This window comes from Octopus sinensis, linkage group LG4, assembly GCF_006345805.1.
Source record: "Octopus sinensis linkage group LG4, ASM634580v1, whole genome shotgun sequence".
Taxonomy (NCBI): Eukaryota; Metazoa; Mollusca; class Cephalopoda; order Octopoda; family Octopodidae; genus Octopus; species Octopus sinensis.
Genome location: NC_043000.1, coordinates 58954039 through 58971573, shown reverse-complemented (window position 1 = coordinate 58971573; position 17535 = coordinate 58954039). Strand labels below are relative to the sequence as shown.

The 17535-nt window shown below is 36.2% G+C and overlaps 1 protein-coding gene across 2 annotated transcripts in view; it reads right to left on the bottom strand.

Annotated features, from left to right (window-relative positions):
* The window catches only part of LOC115210783 (non-specific lipid-transfer protein), a 78906-nt gene that overhangs the window by 22972 nt on the left and 38399 nt on the right, over positions 1–17535 (bottom strand). For both annotated transcript variants that reach the window (XM_036502012.1, XM_029779510.2), the window contains exons 10-12: positions 16745–16892; positions 14854–14905; positions 7781–7876 (exon numbers count right to left, since the gene is read on the bottom strand). In XM_036502012.1, the coding sequence (XP_036357905.1) occupies positions 7781–7876; positions 14854–14905; positions 16745–16892 (296 nt within the window). The remainder of the gene's footprint in view (positions 1–7780; positions 7877–14853; positions 14906–16744; positions 16893–17535) is intronic.

The following is a 17535-nucleotide window of genomic DNA, read 5'->3' as shown; positions in this document are numbered from 1 at the left end:
TGTCTTCTACTATAGCCTCGGACCGACCAAAGCCTTGTGAGAGGATTTGGTAGACGGAAACTGAAAGAAGCCTGTCGTATATATTTATAGCCCAATGAGAGCGCATATGCCTGCTCCATCATATGACCCCATGCTCACATTGAAAGAACCTTCTTCTGCTGTCTTGACCCACTCTACATTCTCGCTGAAGAGTAAGGTCTTTCAAGCATGGAGGATTATATCCTTATCTTGTTCACTGATCTCTATAAAAAGCCTGTGAAAGTGAAGGCTTTATCTAGCAGTTTTCTAGAAATAGATGCACAGAAATCTACAATATCAAATTGTGTAAATCTGACTTTATTCTTATTATTAATAGTTTTAAACCAGTTAACAACTTCTATACTATTGGACCATTGCATTAAATTCGTTGCTCCTCTAACTTAAGCATTAATTAAAAAAAAATTTTCCTTGCTAATTATACCAATTTCTGATTTTGCGGGATCAATTAGTCTGCATCTAGGATTAGATAGGAAGTTCTATTATGGTCCTTAATAATTATTAGGTTGTCAAGAAAGTTCTTGTGGAATTTTTAATTTCGGTTTTAAATGATATATTTTCAAATAAATTTTTGTTAAATTATTTTGACTTTATATATCATTTTGAATAATTAGGCCATTTTTTCCAGAACGTTGAATACAACGTGGACAAAAAGCAAATTCGCACAATTTTTTTATTCCAGTTCAAGCTAGGCTGAAAAGCTGCTGAAACAGCTCGCGATATCAATGATGCATTTGGCCCAGGAACCTCTAATGAACGTACAGCACAATGGTGGTTCAAGAAATTTCATAGTGGTGACGAGAGTCTTGAAGATGATAAGCGTAGTGGTCAGTCATTGGATGTTGACAACAATCAACTAAGAGCCATAGTCAAAGCCAGTCCACGCACAACTGTTCAAGAGCTTGCTTCTGAATCAGATGTAACGTATATGACAATTTCCAACCACTTGAAAGAGATTGGAAAAACCAAAAATACTTGAGGAATGTGTGCCACACGAATTGAACGAAAACATCATTTGAAGTGTTGTCTTCCCTTCTTTTATGCAACAAGAAGGACTTGTTTCTCGACCGGATTGTGACTTGTGATGAAAAGTGGATCCTTTATGATAACTGGTGAGTGGTTGGATGTCACCGAAGCTCCATGGCACTTCCCGAAGCCAAAGTTGCACCAAAAGAAGGTCTCATCCATCACAGCTTTTGGATCCAGGTGAAACCATTACAGCGAAGTACTGTCAGCAAATGGATGAAATACATAAGAAACTCCGACAACAACAGCCAGCATTGGTCAACAGAAAAGGACCAATTCTTCTCCTAAACAATGTTTGGCTGCACGTCACACAACTGACCCTGCAGAAATTGAACAAATTGGGCTACGAAAACTCTGCCTCATCTATCATATTCACCAGACCATTTGCTTACTGACTACCATTTTTTCAAACATCTTGACAACTTCCCGCATAAGAAATGCTTCAAAAACCAAGATGATGCCAAACACACCTTCAATGACTTCATTGCCACCAGAATGCAGGATTTTTATGCTACTGGCATAAATAAACTTGTTTCATATTGGCAAAAGTGTGTTGATTCTGATGGTGTTTATTTCGATTAATAAAGTTTTGTTTGAGCTGATATATATGCATCTGAATTTAAAGGTTAAAAACCACAAGAACTTTCTTGACAACCCAATATAAAGGCCTCTTTTTTTTTTTATCTAATCTAAACCTAGCGGTGATGACACTAGCTTCTTTATTAATGTCGTTATAAACTTGCAGTCTAGCTTTAGTGTAATTACTAATAACATTTGTTATGTAGGAGTTATGAGTATGTGCTGTTGTCTACAAGGTATAAGTTCTTGGTTTTATCACAAAAAAGTACCATTTAAAAAAATTTTTTAATGTTTCTTTGTCTTTTTTCATTTTCTGTTGAAAAATGTTAAAGGACTTATGATATTTGGTTTTGTTTATAAGCTTCAGTTGTTCTGTTTTCTAAGTCTTCTAAGTCCACACACACACACACACACGCACACACATATACCCCCTCCCATCACACACCTCCACCTGAACATATACAAACATATGCATATCCATATAAATGAAGGGGGCGTGTGCATGAAAGTTGCATATATGCACTGGACAGTCTTACACTTATATACATACACATATATACACATGCACACATATACATACACATGCACACATATATACATATACGTATAAACACACATGTACACACTCATACAATTAAAAAGGAAAAAAATGAAAAAATATAAATGAAAAATGAATGGAAGTTAAAACATTGGAAAGCTTGTGCAGGAACATAGCAGAAATGTGTATTCTAGCCATGATCTTAGGGGGACCCAGAACCATAAAAGGTATATATGTATCTATGCAGGAGTGTGAATGTATGTCTAAATATATATGTATTATGTGTATGCATGTAAGCGACTATGTGTATATGAAGATGAGGTTGCATACATATACATGTGTGTGTGTGTGTGTGTATATATATATATATAATATATATATATATATATATATATATATAATATATATATATATATATATATATATATATATGTGTGTGTGTGTGTGGTGTGTGTGTGTGTGTGAGTGGATATGTGTGTATGTATGAGTACGTACATACATGTGTTTGTGTGTGTACATGTACATATGTAGACGTTGTGAACACAGGAGCCTTATGTCTATGCATTATGAGAATATGGTTGCGTATATTTTTTAACCTTTTCTTTTTTGTTTTTCCATCTATAAGAGTTACGTTGCTTTTATTTAATGGTTTATCATAGTGTCTATTGTCATTAATCACTGACAAGAATGTATTGTAGCTCTGCTCCGACATTTGAAACTGAGTACTATAATGACAACCTTTTACTGTTTGTTCTAAATTACAACATATGGTGTACCATTTCACTGACATACAGGGAAGGACAGAAAGAGCAGGAGATGCAGTAAATGACGTTGCTAGAGGTGTAGGTAAAGGAGTCAGTGACATGATAGGGACAATGATTGTGCCTGTGAGGATGGTGGTGTTGGAGAGGTAGGGGCAAGTGCTGCAGCATAGGTGGGAGTAGGGGAACAAGCCAGGTTGGGAGGTGGGGTTAGGGAAGAAACTGTGGACCAGGAGAGAGTTGTGGGCTTGTTTGAAGGAGGGGAGGGGTAGGTTGGGGAAGATGTGCAATGTAAAGGACAGCTCTGGAGATGACAGAATGCAAGAAGTGTGATGTTGATTGTAAGTCAGTATCATCCTTTCCCTGCCTGGTTGCCATGAATGTTGATCTGAGGTATTTGAAGTGGTCAACTTTTTTGAGGACCTCACCACTGAGAACAATTGGCACTTTTTCCATAAAGGGGATCACAGCAACTAGAATTTTGTCTTTGGACACATGTCTTCATGCCAATCTTGAGAGCCAAGGAGTTGAGGTCATTGATACCTGTTTGGAAGTCAGCATAATTATCCCTAAAGATTGCTATATCATCAATGTAGTCAAGGTCAGAGAGGACAAAATATGCTTCCACAGTAACACCAGGAATTTCTGCCAATTTTGTGACCCAGTAGATGGCATTATTAAACAGGGTTAAGATAATGTACAAACCCAGGAGACCCTGGAACAGACATCTAAAAATGGTGATTCTCATGCACATGTTGGAATCTTTGCTTGTGTTTCAGCAGATTCAGAAGTTTTGGTGGAAAACCAACTGTAGCCATTACTTCCCAAAAAAGCATGGTCGTCAACTGAGTCAAATGCTGCCACAAAATCAATGAAATAGATAATGGTTGGCTGTTGATAACACCAATGAAGCTCCAGAGTTCTCAGCATGAAAATCTGATCTGCACAGCCATGGCCAGGATGAAAGCTGGACTGGTTAGGATGGGTGTGCTGGTCTCACTTAAGCTGGAATCTGAGTAACAGGATTGGGGTAAATACAGCTGTGATAGCAATCAGGTTGATTGCCTCTGTAGTTTCCACAGTAGCATCTGTCTCCTTTCTTGAAGAATGGAACTGCATCTCTCCAATCATGGGAAGATTGTATCAATTCTAGAGTGCATGATTATTTGTTGCAGCCACAGAGTGAGGAGTTCTTAGTAGTGCTTGAAGATCTCCACTGGTACAGCAACTTTGTTGTTTTTCAAGTTTGCAATCACAGCACACAGTTTCTCAATGGTCGGTGCTTCTGTTCGGCAATTGCACATTGTTGTGGAGGACTGATCAGTCAGCGGCCCAACAAAAATTATTGCTAAAGAGTTGGCACTTATAGAGGCAAGTCTGCAGGTTTTTGCTGATAATGGTCCTAATCATGAATGTAACATGAAAATTACAGGTGGAGTTTACAATGAACTCAGTTCCTATCCTAAGCTGTACAAAGAGATGATGCATCATAAACAACAAACAACTTTTGATATATTCTTCACCTCTCAAGCTGATGTTCATGATAATGACCTATAAGATAGCAAATATTGTACATCCTCTTAGTAATGCTCACTTCACCACCACCACCACTCCTCACACAGTAGTCAACCTTATTAATTCCCTAACAAATTACTCTTGAAATGTTTTTGTGCTCTGAATCTATATTGTATTGTGTATGTTTAGAAATATCTATTTTCATGTATAAAAGTGATAGTGTTGCTTGTTCTCTGTTGTTTCATTGTACTATTTTTTAAAAAAGTTTGTAGGAATACAATCTCACTTGATAACATGAAAATCAATAGGTAAATTCATTTTGCATTATGGGATTTCACATTACAGCTAGATTTTCAGGAACACATTATTTCCATAAAGTGAGGCATTCCTGTATTTCATTTAAAATTGCTCCAGGCTACTCAGCTTAAGAAACAGTTGAGTATTGGTACAGCTATTTCTCTCTTTCTTTGTCACTCTCTTCTTCCAGCTGTTACCTATTTGATATCCCACTGGCTCAAGGGTAGGAGGTACTGAAAGGGTAGTCAAACTTATATTGTTCATGACTACATCAACTTGTAGAACAATCAGCAAAAGCATGGTGTGTGCTGCTGTCATACTAGAAAGCAGGCAGGCAGCACATTGTGTATAATTTTTCTCCATGCATTGTGATGAGAAAGGGTGATCTATGTTGACAGGAGCCAACACAAGAAAGTAGTCTTGTTGGATAAGATATTGGGCAACCTGCTTATAGTTTGTGAGATCACATCTACAGCAAGTGCTTTGTAATGTCATTGATTGTATGTTCATCAAGATTTTGGATACAGGTATCTGATGAACTGGATACACTGGTTTCCTATCATTATTTACATTTACCCCAATGCCAGGAAAGTGGAGCCACATCTTCAAAAGTCTTTTGGACGTAAGAAAAATTTACATTTTTAAGAGGATAGTCATTATAATTTTTGAATTAATTAATCAGAAAGAATGTGAATGGAATTGAAAGCTGAAACAGTGTATGTTGTGTTGAGATGTGAAGTTGCGACTATCATTAGTTACTGCTTGCTCTCATAGCACAACAATATTAACCTCTTCAAAAAAAAAAAAAAAAAAAAAAAACGCTGAAAAACTGGTATTTTAGGCTTATGTTGAATCAAGTACAAGCTTTACTCAAAAGATTATATATTTCCCATGTCATGACAACCAAACATACGACATTTTCTGCTTGCATTGATCCACTATTCTCTGATCTAGTCTCTGCTCTTTCTGACACTATCTGTAGGTCTTTTTCACTCAGCAAATATGAATTAGATAAGATATTCATAGCACCTTAATGTACATGTACACATATACACACATGCATGTGTGTGTGTATATGTATAATAAATCCCCAAAAAGAACAACAAACACAAAAACAACAACGTGAGGACGTGGTACATGTAAAGTGTTAGCAGACGTTCAGGGAAGGAAAGAAAGGTGGTTTTATGTTTTGAGCAAGGCTCTTCTTCAGAAACGGGAGACAGAGGAAAGTCCAATAGAAAAGGAAGATGGGAGGAAAAAAACAAAAAAGTCACCAACAATTCACATGTGGTTACATTATGAAATGGATATATATATATATATATATATGACGCTAGCGTTAAATTCAACTTATGATGAAAGTAAACAAAGTTTACTTTAGAAGCATTGAGATGTATTAGAAGATACAGAAATAATTTGTTCTCATATGCATGATAATGCTAATAAAACAGTGTGAACAGGATAAATTATCCATACATTGCAGAAAAATATGTTACCGGCCAGCCATGAGACTCAAACTCACATCCCTGTGATTGCGTGTCAAGTGCTTTACTATTAAGCTAAACTGCCGAGTAACGAATTCTTCTGCAATTTTAGAATTTATAAATTTAGCTTTATAAGACACTAATGTTAAATTCAACTTATGATGAAATGAAATGTATTGAAAGATACAGAAATAATTTATTCTCAAAAGCATGATAATGTTAATAAAATCGTGTCAAGAGAATAAATTATTCTAAACTTGCAGAAGAATTCGTTACTGTGCAGTTTAGCTTAATGGTACACTTGATGCGTAATCACAGAGATGTAAGTTTGAGTCTCATGGCTGGTTGGTAACGTATTTTTCTGTAATGTATGGATAATTTATCTCGTTTATGCTATTTTATTAGCATTATCACTTGTTTGAGAATAAGTTATTTCTGTATCTTTCAATATATATATAATAAATTATAATAAATTAGAGACAAAACCACTATTATGCAAATCAAACAAAGAAAGACTTAAGCCAATACATAAAATATTTGTTAAATTTTAATTTTTATAAATTATTTTATATTTTATGTATTGGCTTAAGTCTTTCTTTGTTTGATTTGCATAATAGTGGTTTTGTCTCTAATTTATTATAATATAATATTTTATTATAAAATTGGATTCAATCTTAAATCCGATTTCCTTGTAAATTTGGATTTATTCCCTAATATTTATTATTATTATTATATATATATATATTATATATATATATATATATATATATATATATATATATATATAGAGAGAGAGAGAGAGAGAGAGAGAGACATACATACATTCACATATATATAAACAAATCGAAAACTTATCTATCTAGACATACAATGGTTCTAGTTTGCTGTGATCTAACCAACAAACTTCTTGCCACTATATGCCAAATCTCACTTAGATACCCAGTCACATTCATAACACCTCAAAATATTACACCAACACCAACTGAAGAACATTTTCCCTTCGACCCAGTCCAACATGCATAAAAATAATAGCACCACCAATAACATTATATAACAGTAGTGGTGGTAAGTGTAGAAAAGCAACCATTACATTCCAACCATGTTCAACATGCCTGTCTGTAATATGGTCACTAACGGTACTTAATGGACAAACAGAAACAAAATGGACTGCAGAAGAAACACAATATGCCCAAATTGCTCTACAGCTCTCCATATGAAAACCCATGCACAACAAATGCACAGTGTTGCATTAAAAAAGATGGAAGCATGGTATATGCTGAGTAGTATATTTGAGGATTGTGTCTAGTTTAATGACAAACTACTTATATGCCAAAGGTCTGCTTGATCAGGTGGGGGATGTCCACACCTGTGAAGTTCCACTTCAGGCATAAAATCCTTTACCCATCTTGTAAATCTTTGCTTGCAAAGCCAAGAGAGAAGATTAATCCCACTACAATTCTTTGGGTCTTCCATGTTATCTTGTAGTATCTTCTACTGCATAACTTCTCTTAATGGTAGACTAAAACAAGGATCTGATTACTTACCAATTTCACAAAGACCCAAGGCTTCATAAGTAATTAGTTCATTGGCTGAGAAACAATCATGGAGCTCTATGACATCTATATCTTGAGGATTAATACCTGAATTACAATTGAAAAATAAACTTAGAGTTATTATATGCCGAAAGAAAGTAATAATAGAGATATAAAATGACAAACAATAATGACGATGACACCACAGAAATAAAATGGATAAGAACTAAGACTGCTCATGCTAGCTGATCCAGAGGTTATAGAAAACTGTCTCATCTGTGAACATGGCATGCTTTGATCTTTCACTGATGAAAAAATCTTTGACAAGGATCAAAACCTACATCTCTCTCTATATAAACGGCAGTTTGTCTGTCTGTGTGTCTGTCAGGTTGTACCCTCACCCTGACCACGGCTTTCAACCGATTCTGATGAAACTTGACACACACATAACCCAATGTCATAATTCAAAACTAACGCAGCGAAAATTTTGAAAACTTCCCCCAGTTCTGAAAAAAATTGATAGATTCGACATGGGGTCGAGAATCTAAGCTTTTTATATGCAACACATTTTCTGTTGTAGTTTTCACAACTTGCAATCGATTTTCACCAAACTCATGGTGAAGCTTAATGTTACCCTAAGAAACTTAATTCTGACATTAGTTTTCCATGCAATACCTTACCATCAGAAAAAAATCGATAAAATCATGCCATTTTGGGAAATCGCGTTCAAATTCAAGATGACATATTTTTGACAATATCTTTCACAAATTGGCAGGAATTTTTTTTTAATTCACAGTGAGCATCATGTCTGCTCCAAGGAGCTATATGGTCCTTTTTATTCCAATACGATACTTTATTACTGGAAAAAATCGGTTAATAAAAGCATATGTGGCACACATAGTAAACCGATTTGTGTATTAAACACAAACCACAGACTGTCTAGGGGGCGCAATTCGACCTTTTTAACTCACTTTGCACCACTGTCAACACCCCTGCTAGCCTCCGGGACGCTGTCTTCCACGACCTAAAATGGCTGGCAGGCAGAGCTATTCTCGCACCCAAAAATACAAGCGTCAACTCCATCAATATCCAGCTACTTGAAACTATTCCTGGTGATGTCCACGTCTACAAATCTATAGATAGGACAGCAGACCCCACCGACCTTGCCGATTATCCTGTTGAATTCCTGAATTCACTTGAACCGCCAAGCCTGCCGCCACACATCCTGAAGTTAAAAGTCGGTGAGCCCATTATGCTCATCAGGAATTTGGTTCCACCTAAACAGTGCAACGGCACACGTCTGGTTGTGAAACATTTGGCACCACATTTAATAACAGCCACAATACTTACTGGTTGTGGGAAGGGAGAGGACGTCTTCATTCCACGCATGCACCTTCAACCGTTGGGCGCTGACCTACCAATCCACTTTGGGCATTCTCAGTTTCCTGTTAAACTCTGCTTCGCAATGTCCATCAATAAATCCCAAGGCCAAACGCTACAAGTCGCTGGGTTACATTTGGGCGAACAGTGCTTCACCCACGGTCAACTCTACGTGGGCTGTTCACGCGTTGGGAGGTACAATGATGTTTTCATGTTTTCGCCCAAAGGGACAGCTAGGAACATTGTATACACAGAAGTATTCGAGTGAAGAGAAGACATTGCAACCTACACATGCGCCTTCATTCCCTAGAGGGAAAGGACTAGATTGGGATTAGTCGTTGCCTACTAGGGGCTCTTACATACCCGGGCAACGCTGGGCTATGCTGCTAGTCAGAAATAAAGGGTCAGTGTTCAAATTCAAGGATATGTATTTAAAAAAGGAAACAGGATCCCCTACTGCTGATTGGAAATTTGATTCAACATTTTGAGTATTATAGCAGCATTTTTATCTACTGACATGGACTACATTTTTTTTTTATTATATACATCTCTCTCTCTCTCTCTCTCATATACACACACACACACACACAGGATGTGGGGGCATTTGAGGACATTTCGTTTTTAGTTCATAACACCTGCAAATTATTTAGCGTATCATTTTTTTTTCAGATAACCCTTTCAAGATATCATGCTAACTCAAGGAATTAAAAGACATACAGAGTGATTTAAAGATTTGGAACTTTCTAAATTTTGCAAGATCATTTGTACACAAAGTTCGGTTGGAACTGGAAGCACATGGTGGTAATGGTTCAGCTGTATCACACACTAAAAGGACACCATCCAAACGTGGCCGTTGCCAGTGCCATCCGATCGTGGCCATTGCCAGCCTTGCCTGACCCCGTGCCGGTGGCACGTAAAAAGCACTATCCGATCGTGGTCGTTGCCAGCCTCGTCTGGGCCCCCGTGCCGGTGGAACGTAAAAAGCACCATCCGACCGTGGCCGTTTGCCAGCCCTGTCTGGCACCTGTGCCGGTAGCATGCAAAAAGCACCCACTACACTCACGGAGTGATTGGCGTTAGGAAGGGCTTCCAGCCGTAGAAACATTGCCAGATCAGACTGGGCCTGGTGCAGCCTTCTGGCTTCCCAGACCCCAGTTGAACTATCCAACCCATGCTAGCATGGAAAGCGGATGCTAAATGATGATGTTCAAAATATTATTGATGAAAACCCCAGAAGATCAATGATGTCCATTGCTAAAGAACTTTGGGTGTCAGAGTGGACTATCAGAACTTTGGTAGATCGTGACAGTCTATGCAAGTCCTATGTAATGAGCAAAGACCAATTTGTGTCTGCAAAGACACAAGAAAACCATCTCATCTGTTCAAAATGGTTACTTAAAGTGAAAAACCTTCATGAACAAGGCATGTTTTGGTCTTTCACTGACGTAAAAATCTTCAACCAGGATCAAAAGTCTAACAAGAAATGGTAGGTGGTTATGTGCAAAACCTTCCAAAGTACCCAGAGTGATGCTCACAAAATTTCCAGCAACTGTTACGGTTTTAGGTGTGGTGAGTTGCGATGGTCATGTGATGCCTCACTACTATCTTTCACAGGGTCGTAGAATTAATGCTGCTGGACACATTGAGGTACTGGAAACTCTTATCAAGTCCTGGATTGATGAAGCATGCAATGGAAGGCCATATGTGCTTCAACAAAACTCAGCACCTCCTCACAAGGCCCTAACCACCCAAGAATCTTTAGGATTATGTAACACCCAATATGTGGCCTACAAACTTGCCATATTTGAACCCCATGGACTACAACATGTGGAGCACTGCTGAAAAGGAGACTAATCGTCATCTTGATAATACCATAGCCTCACTGAAGGCCACCATTGTCCAGGTGATGTCAGAAATGAATAAGGACCATATAGTGTCAGCATGCCAGTGATTTTGGTCCAGCATTGAAGCAGCCATTGAACCTGAAGGTGGTTTCATAGAATAATTTGCTTAAAAAATCATTATCAAGACTAGTTGCACAAATGTTTATTAAAATATTTATTTATGCTGAAATATAAGTCTACCATATTCACTCATAAGGCTTCAGTCTCAATGAGTTGAAATTTACTTTTAGCTGGAGAAATAAAACAAAAGTCAAGCTACAATTATTAGTAGTTCTGAAGAAGAAGAGAGATAATTTCAAGACATTAAGAATGGAGAGTATTGAGTTTTGAGTAAGACAGTGATGAAGAAATTAAACCAAACTTGCTTTATATGTATATTTTGAAATTTTAAGTTATGTTTTATTAAACTTCTAGTTTTAGAAATATTCTAGAAAAATAGGCCACTTTTGTATAAGCATTTACCTGAAAGTACAATATATGTACACATGTAATAACATTGCTTTAATTGCTGGTCTAATAAGGTCCACAATCAATGTATGTATCAACAGATGAGTTAGATACTCATGTTTATTTGCTGAATAGTTTAACATGTTAACCACCATGGACTTTTACTAGAACTTACTGGTGATGCCACATATTTCATGTGCTGTTGCTCACAATGTAGTGACAGCTGTGACAGAAGGAGATGAGTGTGTTCAACTTCTGAGGCACTATCTAGCAATGCAATGTGTACCACCTACAGCCAAATGGCCAAAGACAGATATGAAACAGTCTTGGAGCACCAGTGGTATAACAAATAAAGTTTGTAAATTTTTATATCTTTTATTTTTCATATAATATCTGGTCAATTTAACATGTATTATGTAATTTGATTTTATCAATTTATGAAAATAAACTAAATATTTTCAGACACAATGAATGAATCAAAATTCTATGGGAATCAAGGAGCGTTGTCATCTGAAGATGCAGTAGAAGACAACATTTCTGAATATTCCCAGCATGAAAGAAAATCAAATGATGAAGCCATCGATTTGATAGTTACAGAAGCAAACAAATATATTGAAGATACAGTAGGCAAGATATTACTAGAAGATCTAAAATGAAAATGGAAACAGTAACACAAGCAGATATTCATAAATTACTAGGAATTCTAATTTTGATGGGTTTGAACAAACAACCAACAAATTACTTGTCCAAAAGTGAAATGTCTAGAGTTGAACTGATACAGAATACTATGTCTAGAAATAAATTCAAATCAATTCTGTATTATGCTTGCAACAGTCAATCAGCTATTACTGATTGGTTGTACAAATTGTGGCTACTTATCAAACTGAAAACATACAGATGAAAAATAAAAACAGGTCAATGAAGACATGGCACAGAGAAACGTCACTGTGCTGGACTACAAAACAGCAAAAAAGGGGGTAAATTACTCAATTCAGAGGGCAGCTTGCTATTCCTTCTTTGCAAAGTTAGGAAATGGTATAAAAAGCTGTGTTTAAACAGTCTAGGCATTTCTGTTGTGAATTTTGTTCAATAAGTACCACACTTTGAAAATTCTGTCAGTGAAAACATTATGAGAATCTTTAGTCTCATCACTTCTAACAGGTAATCTTACAGAAGAAATTGAAAATGGAAGGTACTCTGAAAAGGGGGCGATTCTGTCATACTTGTAGAACTGGAAGGAAACTGCAGAGACGTAAGGAAATGAATGTCAAGAATGTTATGATATAATTAATCAAAATCAAATTCAATGATTGGCATCCATGCTAGTGGAGTGCTAAGAGCACCATCCGAGCATGATCGTTGCCAGAGCGGCTAACTGGCTTCTGTGCCGGTGGCACGTAAAAAACACCATTCAAGCATGATCGTTACCAGCATCGCCTTACTGGCACTTGTGCTGGTGATACGTGAAAAAACATTCGAGTGAGGTTGTTGCCAGTACTGCTAGATTGGCTCCTGTGCAGGTGGCACGTAAAAAAAAACATATTTGAGCGTGGCCGTTGCCAGTACCGCCTGACTGGCCCTCGTGCTGGTGGCACGTAAAAGCACCCACTACACTCTCAGAGTGGTTGGCATTAGGAAGGGCATCCAGCTGTAGAAACTCTGCCAGATCAAGATTGGAGCCTGGTGCAGCCATCTGGTTAGCCAGTCCTCAGTCAAATCGTCCAACCCATGCTAGCATGGAAAGTGGACATTAAACGACAATCAAATCAAACCAAATCAAAATAGATGAACATCAATGGAATTTGTATCCTTGTGGTACCAGTGCCGGTGGCACATAAGAAAACCATCCGAACGTGGCCGTAGCCAGTACCGCATTGACTGGCCTCCGTGCTGTGGGCACGTAACAAACACCATCCGATCGTGGCCGTTCGCCAGCCTCGTCTGGCACCTGTGTTGGTGGCACATAAAAAAACACCATCCGAGCGTGGCCGTCTGCCAGCCTTGTCTGGCACCTGTGTCGGTGGCACATAAAATCACCCACTACACTCTCGGAGTGGTTGGCATTAGGAAGGGCATCCAGCTGTAGAAACACTGCCAGATCTGACTGGCCTGGTGCAGCCTTCGGGCTTGCCAGACCCCAGTTGAACCGTCCAATCCATGCTAGCATGGAAAGCGGACGTTAAACGATGATGATGATGATGATGATGCAGTCACAGCCAAGAAAGTAAGAAGAGTGAAGACTGTGTGTAATAAGTGTGAAAATAAGCCTGTGCTGTGTCTATCATGCTTTGAAAGATTGCACAGTAAGTTAAGCTGTAAAAACAGCTATAGTGTCTCAGGAAATGTTTATTTCATTTTTTAGATAGGAAATAAAGTTTTAAATTTCTGGTAACACTGCATACTATTTAATTACAAAGAAATTTAGTGCACCTGATCACTGTATACAATAGGTTCATTATATTATATAAATGTAATTTTTTTTGCTTTTTAACAATATTTCATTATCAAGCTTTAATTGTACATTATTTACATTTGATGGATATTTGTCCTCATCTTGTTTGTTGTTAACAAAATGTTTCAGCTGATATACCCTCCAGCCTTCTTCAGGCGTCTTGGGAAATTTCGAACCTGGGTTTTCATTCCTACGGTATTTTTTGATATTATTATTATTATTGTTCAGGTCACTGCTTGGAATCGAACTCGGAATCTTGGGGTTAGTAGCCCATGCTCTTAACCCCTATGCCATATGGTGTAGCAGTTAAGAGCATGGGCTACTAACCTCAGGATTCCGAGTTTGATTCCAAGCAGTGACCTGAACAATAATAACATCGAAAATACCTTACGAATGAGAACCCAGGTTCGAAATTTCCCCAAGATACCTGAAGAAGGCTAGAGCGTATATCAGCCGAAATGTGTTAACAACAAACAAGATGAGAATGTAAATAATGTACATAATTCCTCATCTCTTAAATATAGAATCAAGCTTTAATATTTAGCAATCATGTTATTTAAATATCCTTGAAACCATGTCAAAGATACAAAATAAAATATTTTCTCAAATTATGAAAATGTACCACTGGTGGTGCATATGACTGTTTTGTGAAATTTGCTACAAACCACTGGTGGTACATGTGGTAGTTAACGTTAATATTATATCATTGTATCTACATTTACTAAAAAATATCCAAAACTAAACCCATACATGTATCTTGTAGCTTTTAGTGTAGTATATAACAATAATATACTATACAATTTATTGAGAAAAGAAAAGTATTAGTTTAAAAGTAGGATGTCATTCTTGACATTTAACAAAATACATAGAAAACATTTGAGTAAAAAAATAAAGCAACAGACCTGTCTTCTGGTAAAGTCTTTCAGCTGCAGTTTTAGTTAATTGAAAACCAACCTAAAAATGTTCAATAAAAATGATAAATGTGAAAAAACAAACAAAAACAAACACCAGCAATAATGAAAAAAAATACAGAGTAGTTATCAAATGTAAAATAAAACAGTGCAAAACTATTTACTAAATACCAACACTACTGTATATTGTATTTTTTCTTTATTGCAACTAGAAATTAGAATTTTATAGAATAAACAAAACAAAAAAAAAAATCAACATTTTTCATTGTTAATATTCTGGGCCAGAATATTCAGCACCGATGACATTGGAGACCAAATTTGACAGCCATGAAAGAAAGTAAAACTTTCATCCAAAAGTACTTTCTGAAGTAAAAGAGACTACAATTATGACTTTGAAGAATTGCACTAATGTACGGAGTTTGTAGTATTGCTGTAACTGATATATGAACAGAAGTCACAACCACTTATCTTGGACAGTATATATAATTTATGTGGAGATAAGCAAATATTAAATAAATTTCATCCTATGTAGAGTGTTGGTCAAATGCCAGTCACTTTCTAGCAGTTGACCCCATCACAGCAAGCTATCAGTTTTATTGTTGCTTATAATAGAGAACTATATTACACAGTGGTACCTATTTATAACTAAGCAGAATGAACTGTAATAAGTTGAATGCTTTATGTTCACAACATAAATAGATACAGCAACATATGAATTGCTGAAACTTTCTGCACTGTTGAACTGGTTGTGCACAACTTTCAGTTTAAAAGGAAAGAGCTGATTTTAAAGTGACTCTCATTCACCTTTATCACAATAATATAGAATATTGTAAGATTTTGTAGACATATCAGTATCACTTGACATTCCAATACAAAGCAATTTGATTATCTAAATATGATAGAGAGTTACAAAACATGTATAAAAGAGCATTAAGGTCAGACCAAAGCTTCATGAATAAATCATACAATATCTCGTGGAAGAGAATAGCATTATAACTGGGATTGAAATTGTTGTAATTAGAATGAAAACAAGTAGTTTTGGTCTGTAACTATACAAACTGTTGATAAATAAAATGACAAAACTAAAAGCTCAAATTCATATTAATAGTCTGGTGTATATAGGAGCATAATAGTTTAATTTCTTTTCTAGCTCTTACAGATTCTGTTATGAGAACAAAATCATCAGTATATAGTAGTTCCCAGGAAATGCTGGTCTTAAATTCTTGTTATGGCCTGGAGGATGGTGAATAGGAGGAGAAATGATAACCAAGCCCTGGTGAACACTACCTGTACACTAAATTTGTTACTGACTTCATTGTTTACTCTTACCTTACTGACAGTGCCCCTGTACAGTTTTCACAAGTAATTCATCTATCCTTAGTTTCCTTGGAGGCTACCATATCACAGAACATGATGTTCTGTTGAAAGCTTTCTCCAGGTCAATGAATTCCAAGTACAATAGTTTATTCTTAGCTAAATACTTCTGACAAAGACAGTATCAGTAGTACTTCTACCCTGCATAAAGTTAGACTAGATGAAACTATATTTCATTAATTAATTGGGTTATAACTATGTTACTTTCATCACTTGGTCCAGCAATTTGATACCTCTGTAATTATTTCTATCAAAGGCATCTCATTTACCCTAGTAGCAACTGACTATAATGATTCTACACCAGTCATGTACATAGTATTCTCATAAATATATATCATATATGTTTAATATATACACATGTATGTTTAAATGTTCAATGCGTTTGATTCATAAATCAAGCTATATTAAAAATAATACTGTGTTAGTTATTGATAGGAAACATAATTGCTCTAGTCTTTATTTGACAGGAAACAAATAAATAAAATTAAAATATACTCTGAAATATTACCAAATTTATGCTATCAGTGTTAAATGTTGAAGACTGATCAGTGGACATTTCCATTCCTAATATTTTTACAGCTTGTGGCATTAAGTTATGCTTTCGAACAAATTTTTCACTGGCAAGTACAACTGCAGCACTTCCATCAGATGTTGGACTAAAATAAATTAAAAAAAAAAAAGAAACTTTAGGCATAATGTTTTTGGAATAATTTCTCCCCAAAATACCATGGTCATGGTCTGTAATACCAAAACTTTATTAACTCTACACAACAACATTTTCGGAGTTTTTGAGAGTTCACAAAAGAACATAAGTACATGGTAAGGTTAATTGGTTAGCAGATTTCTTTACTTGTTGTTGGTGTTATTTTGGAGATTTCACCTCTTTGTTTTGGGAAGGTGAATGTTATCAGTCAAGCTTGTCATGGTATTGTTTGTAAACAAATTTATTTATCTTATTCTTTACTGCTCACAAAAAGATGTAGGTAGATGTAAGGGCCGGTTGGTCAGCAGATTTCTCTCTAGGAGTTAATTGCTCTAGAGGTTAATTGATTACTATTTGGAAATTTTAACCTTTGTGCTTTAGGGAGGTTAAGTTAGTGGACTGATGATGAGAAAGCATTATTAGCTAACTATTTTTTTTATAGGACTTTTTCCTGTCCTAATTTCAGTGTGATCATTTTAGTAGCCTCACTATCTAAAATGACATCTTTGTTTCAGACTGTTAGTATTAAATAAGCAAATAAAGTGTTTAAGTAACATTATCCTATTAGAACATGTATATAGAATGCAAAATAATGT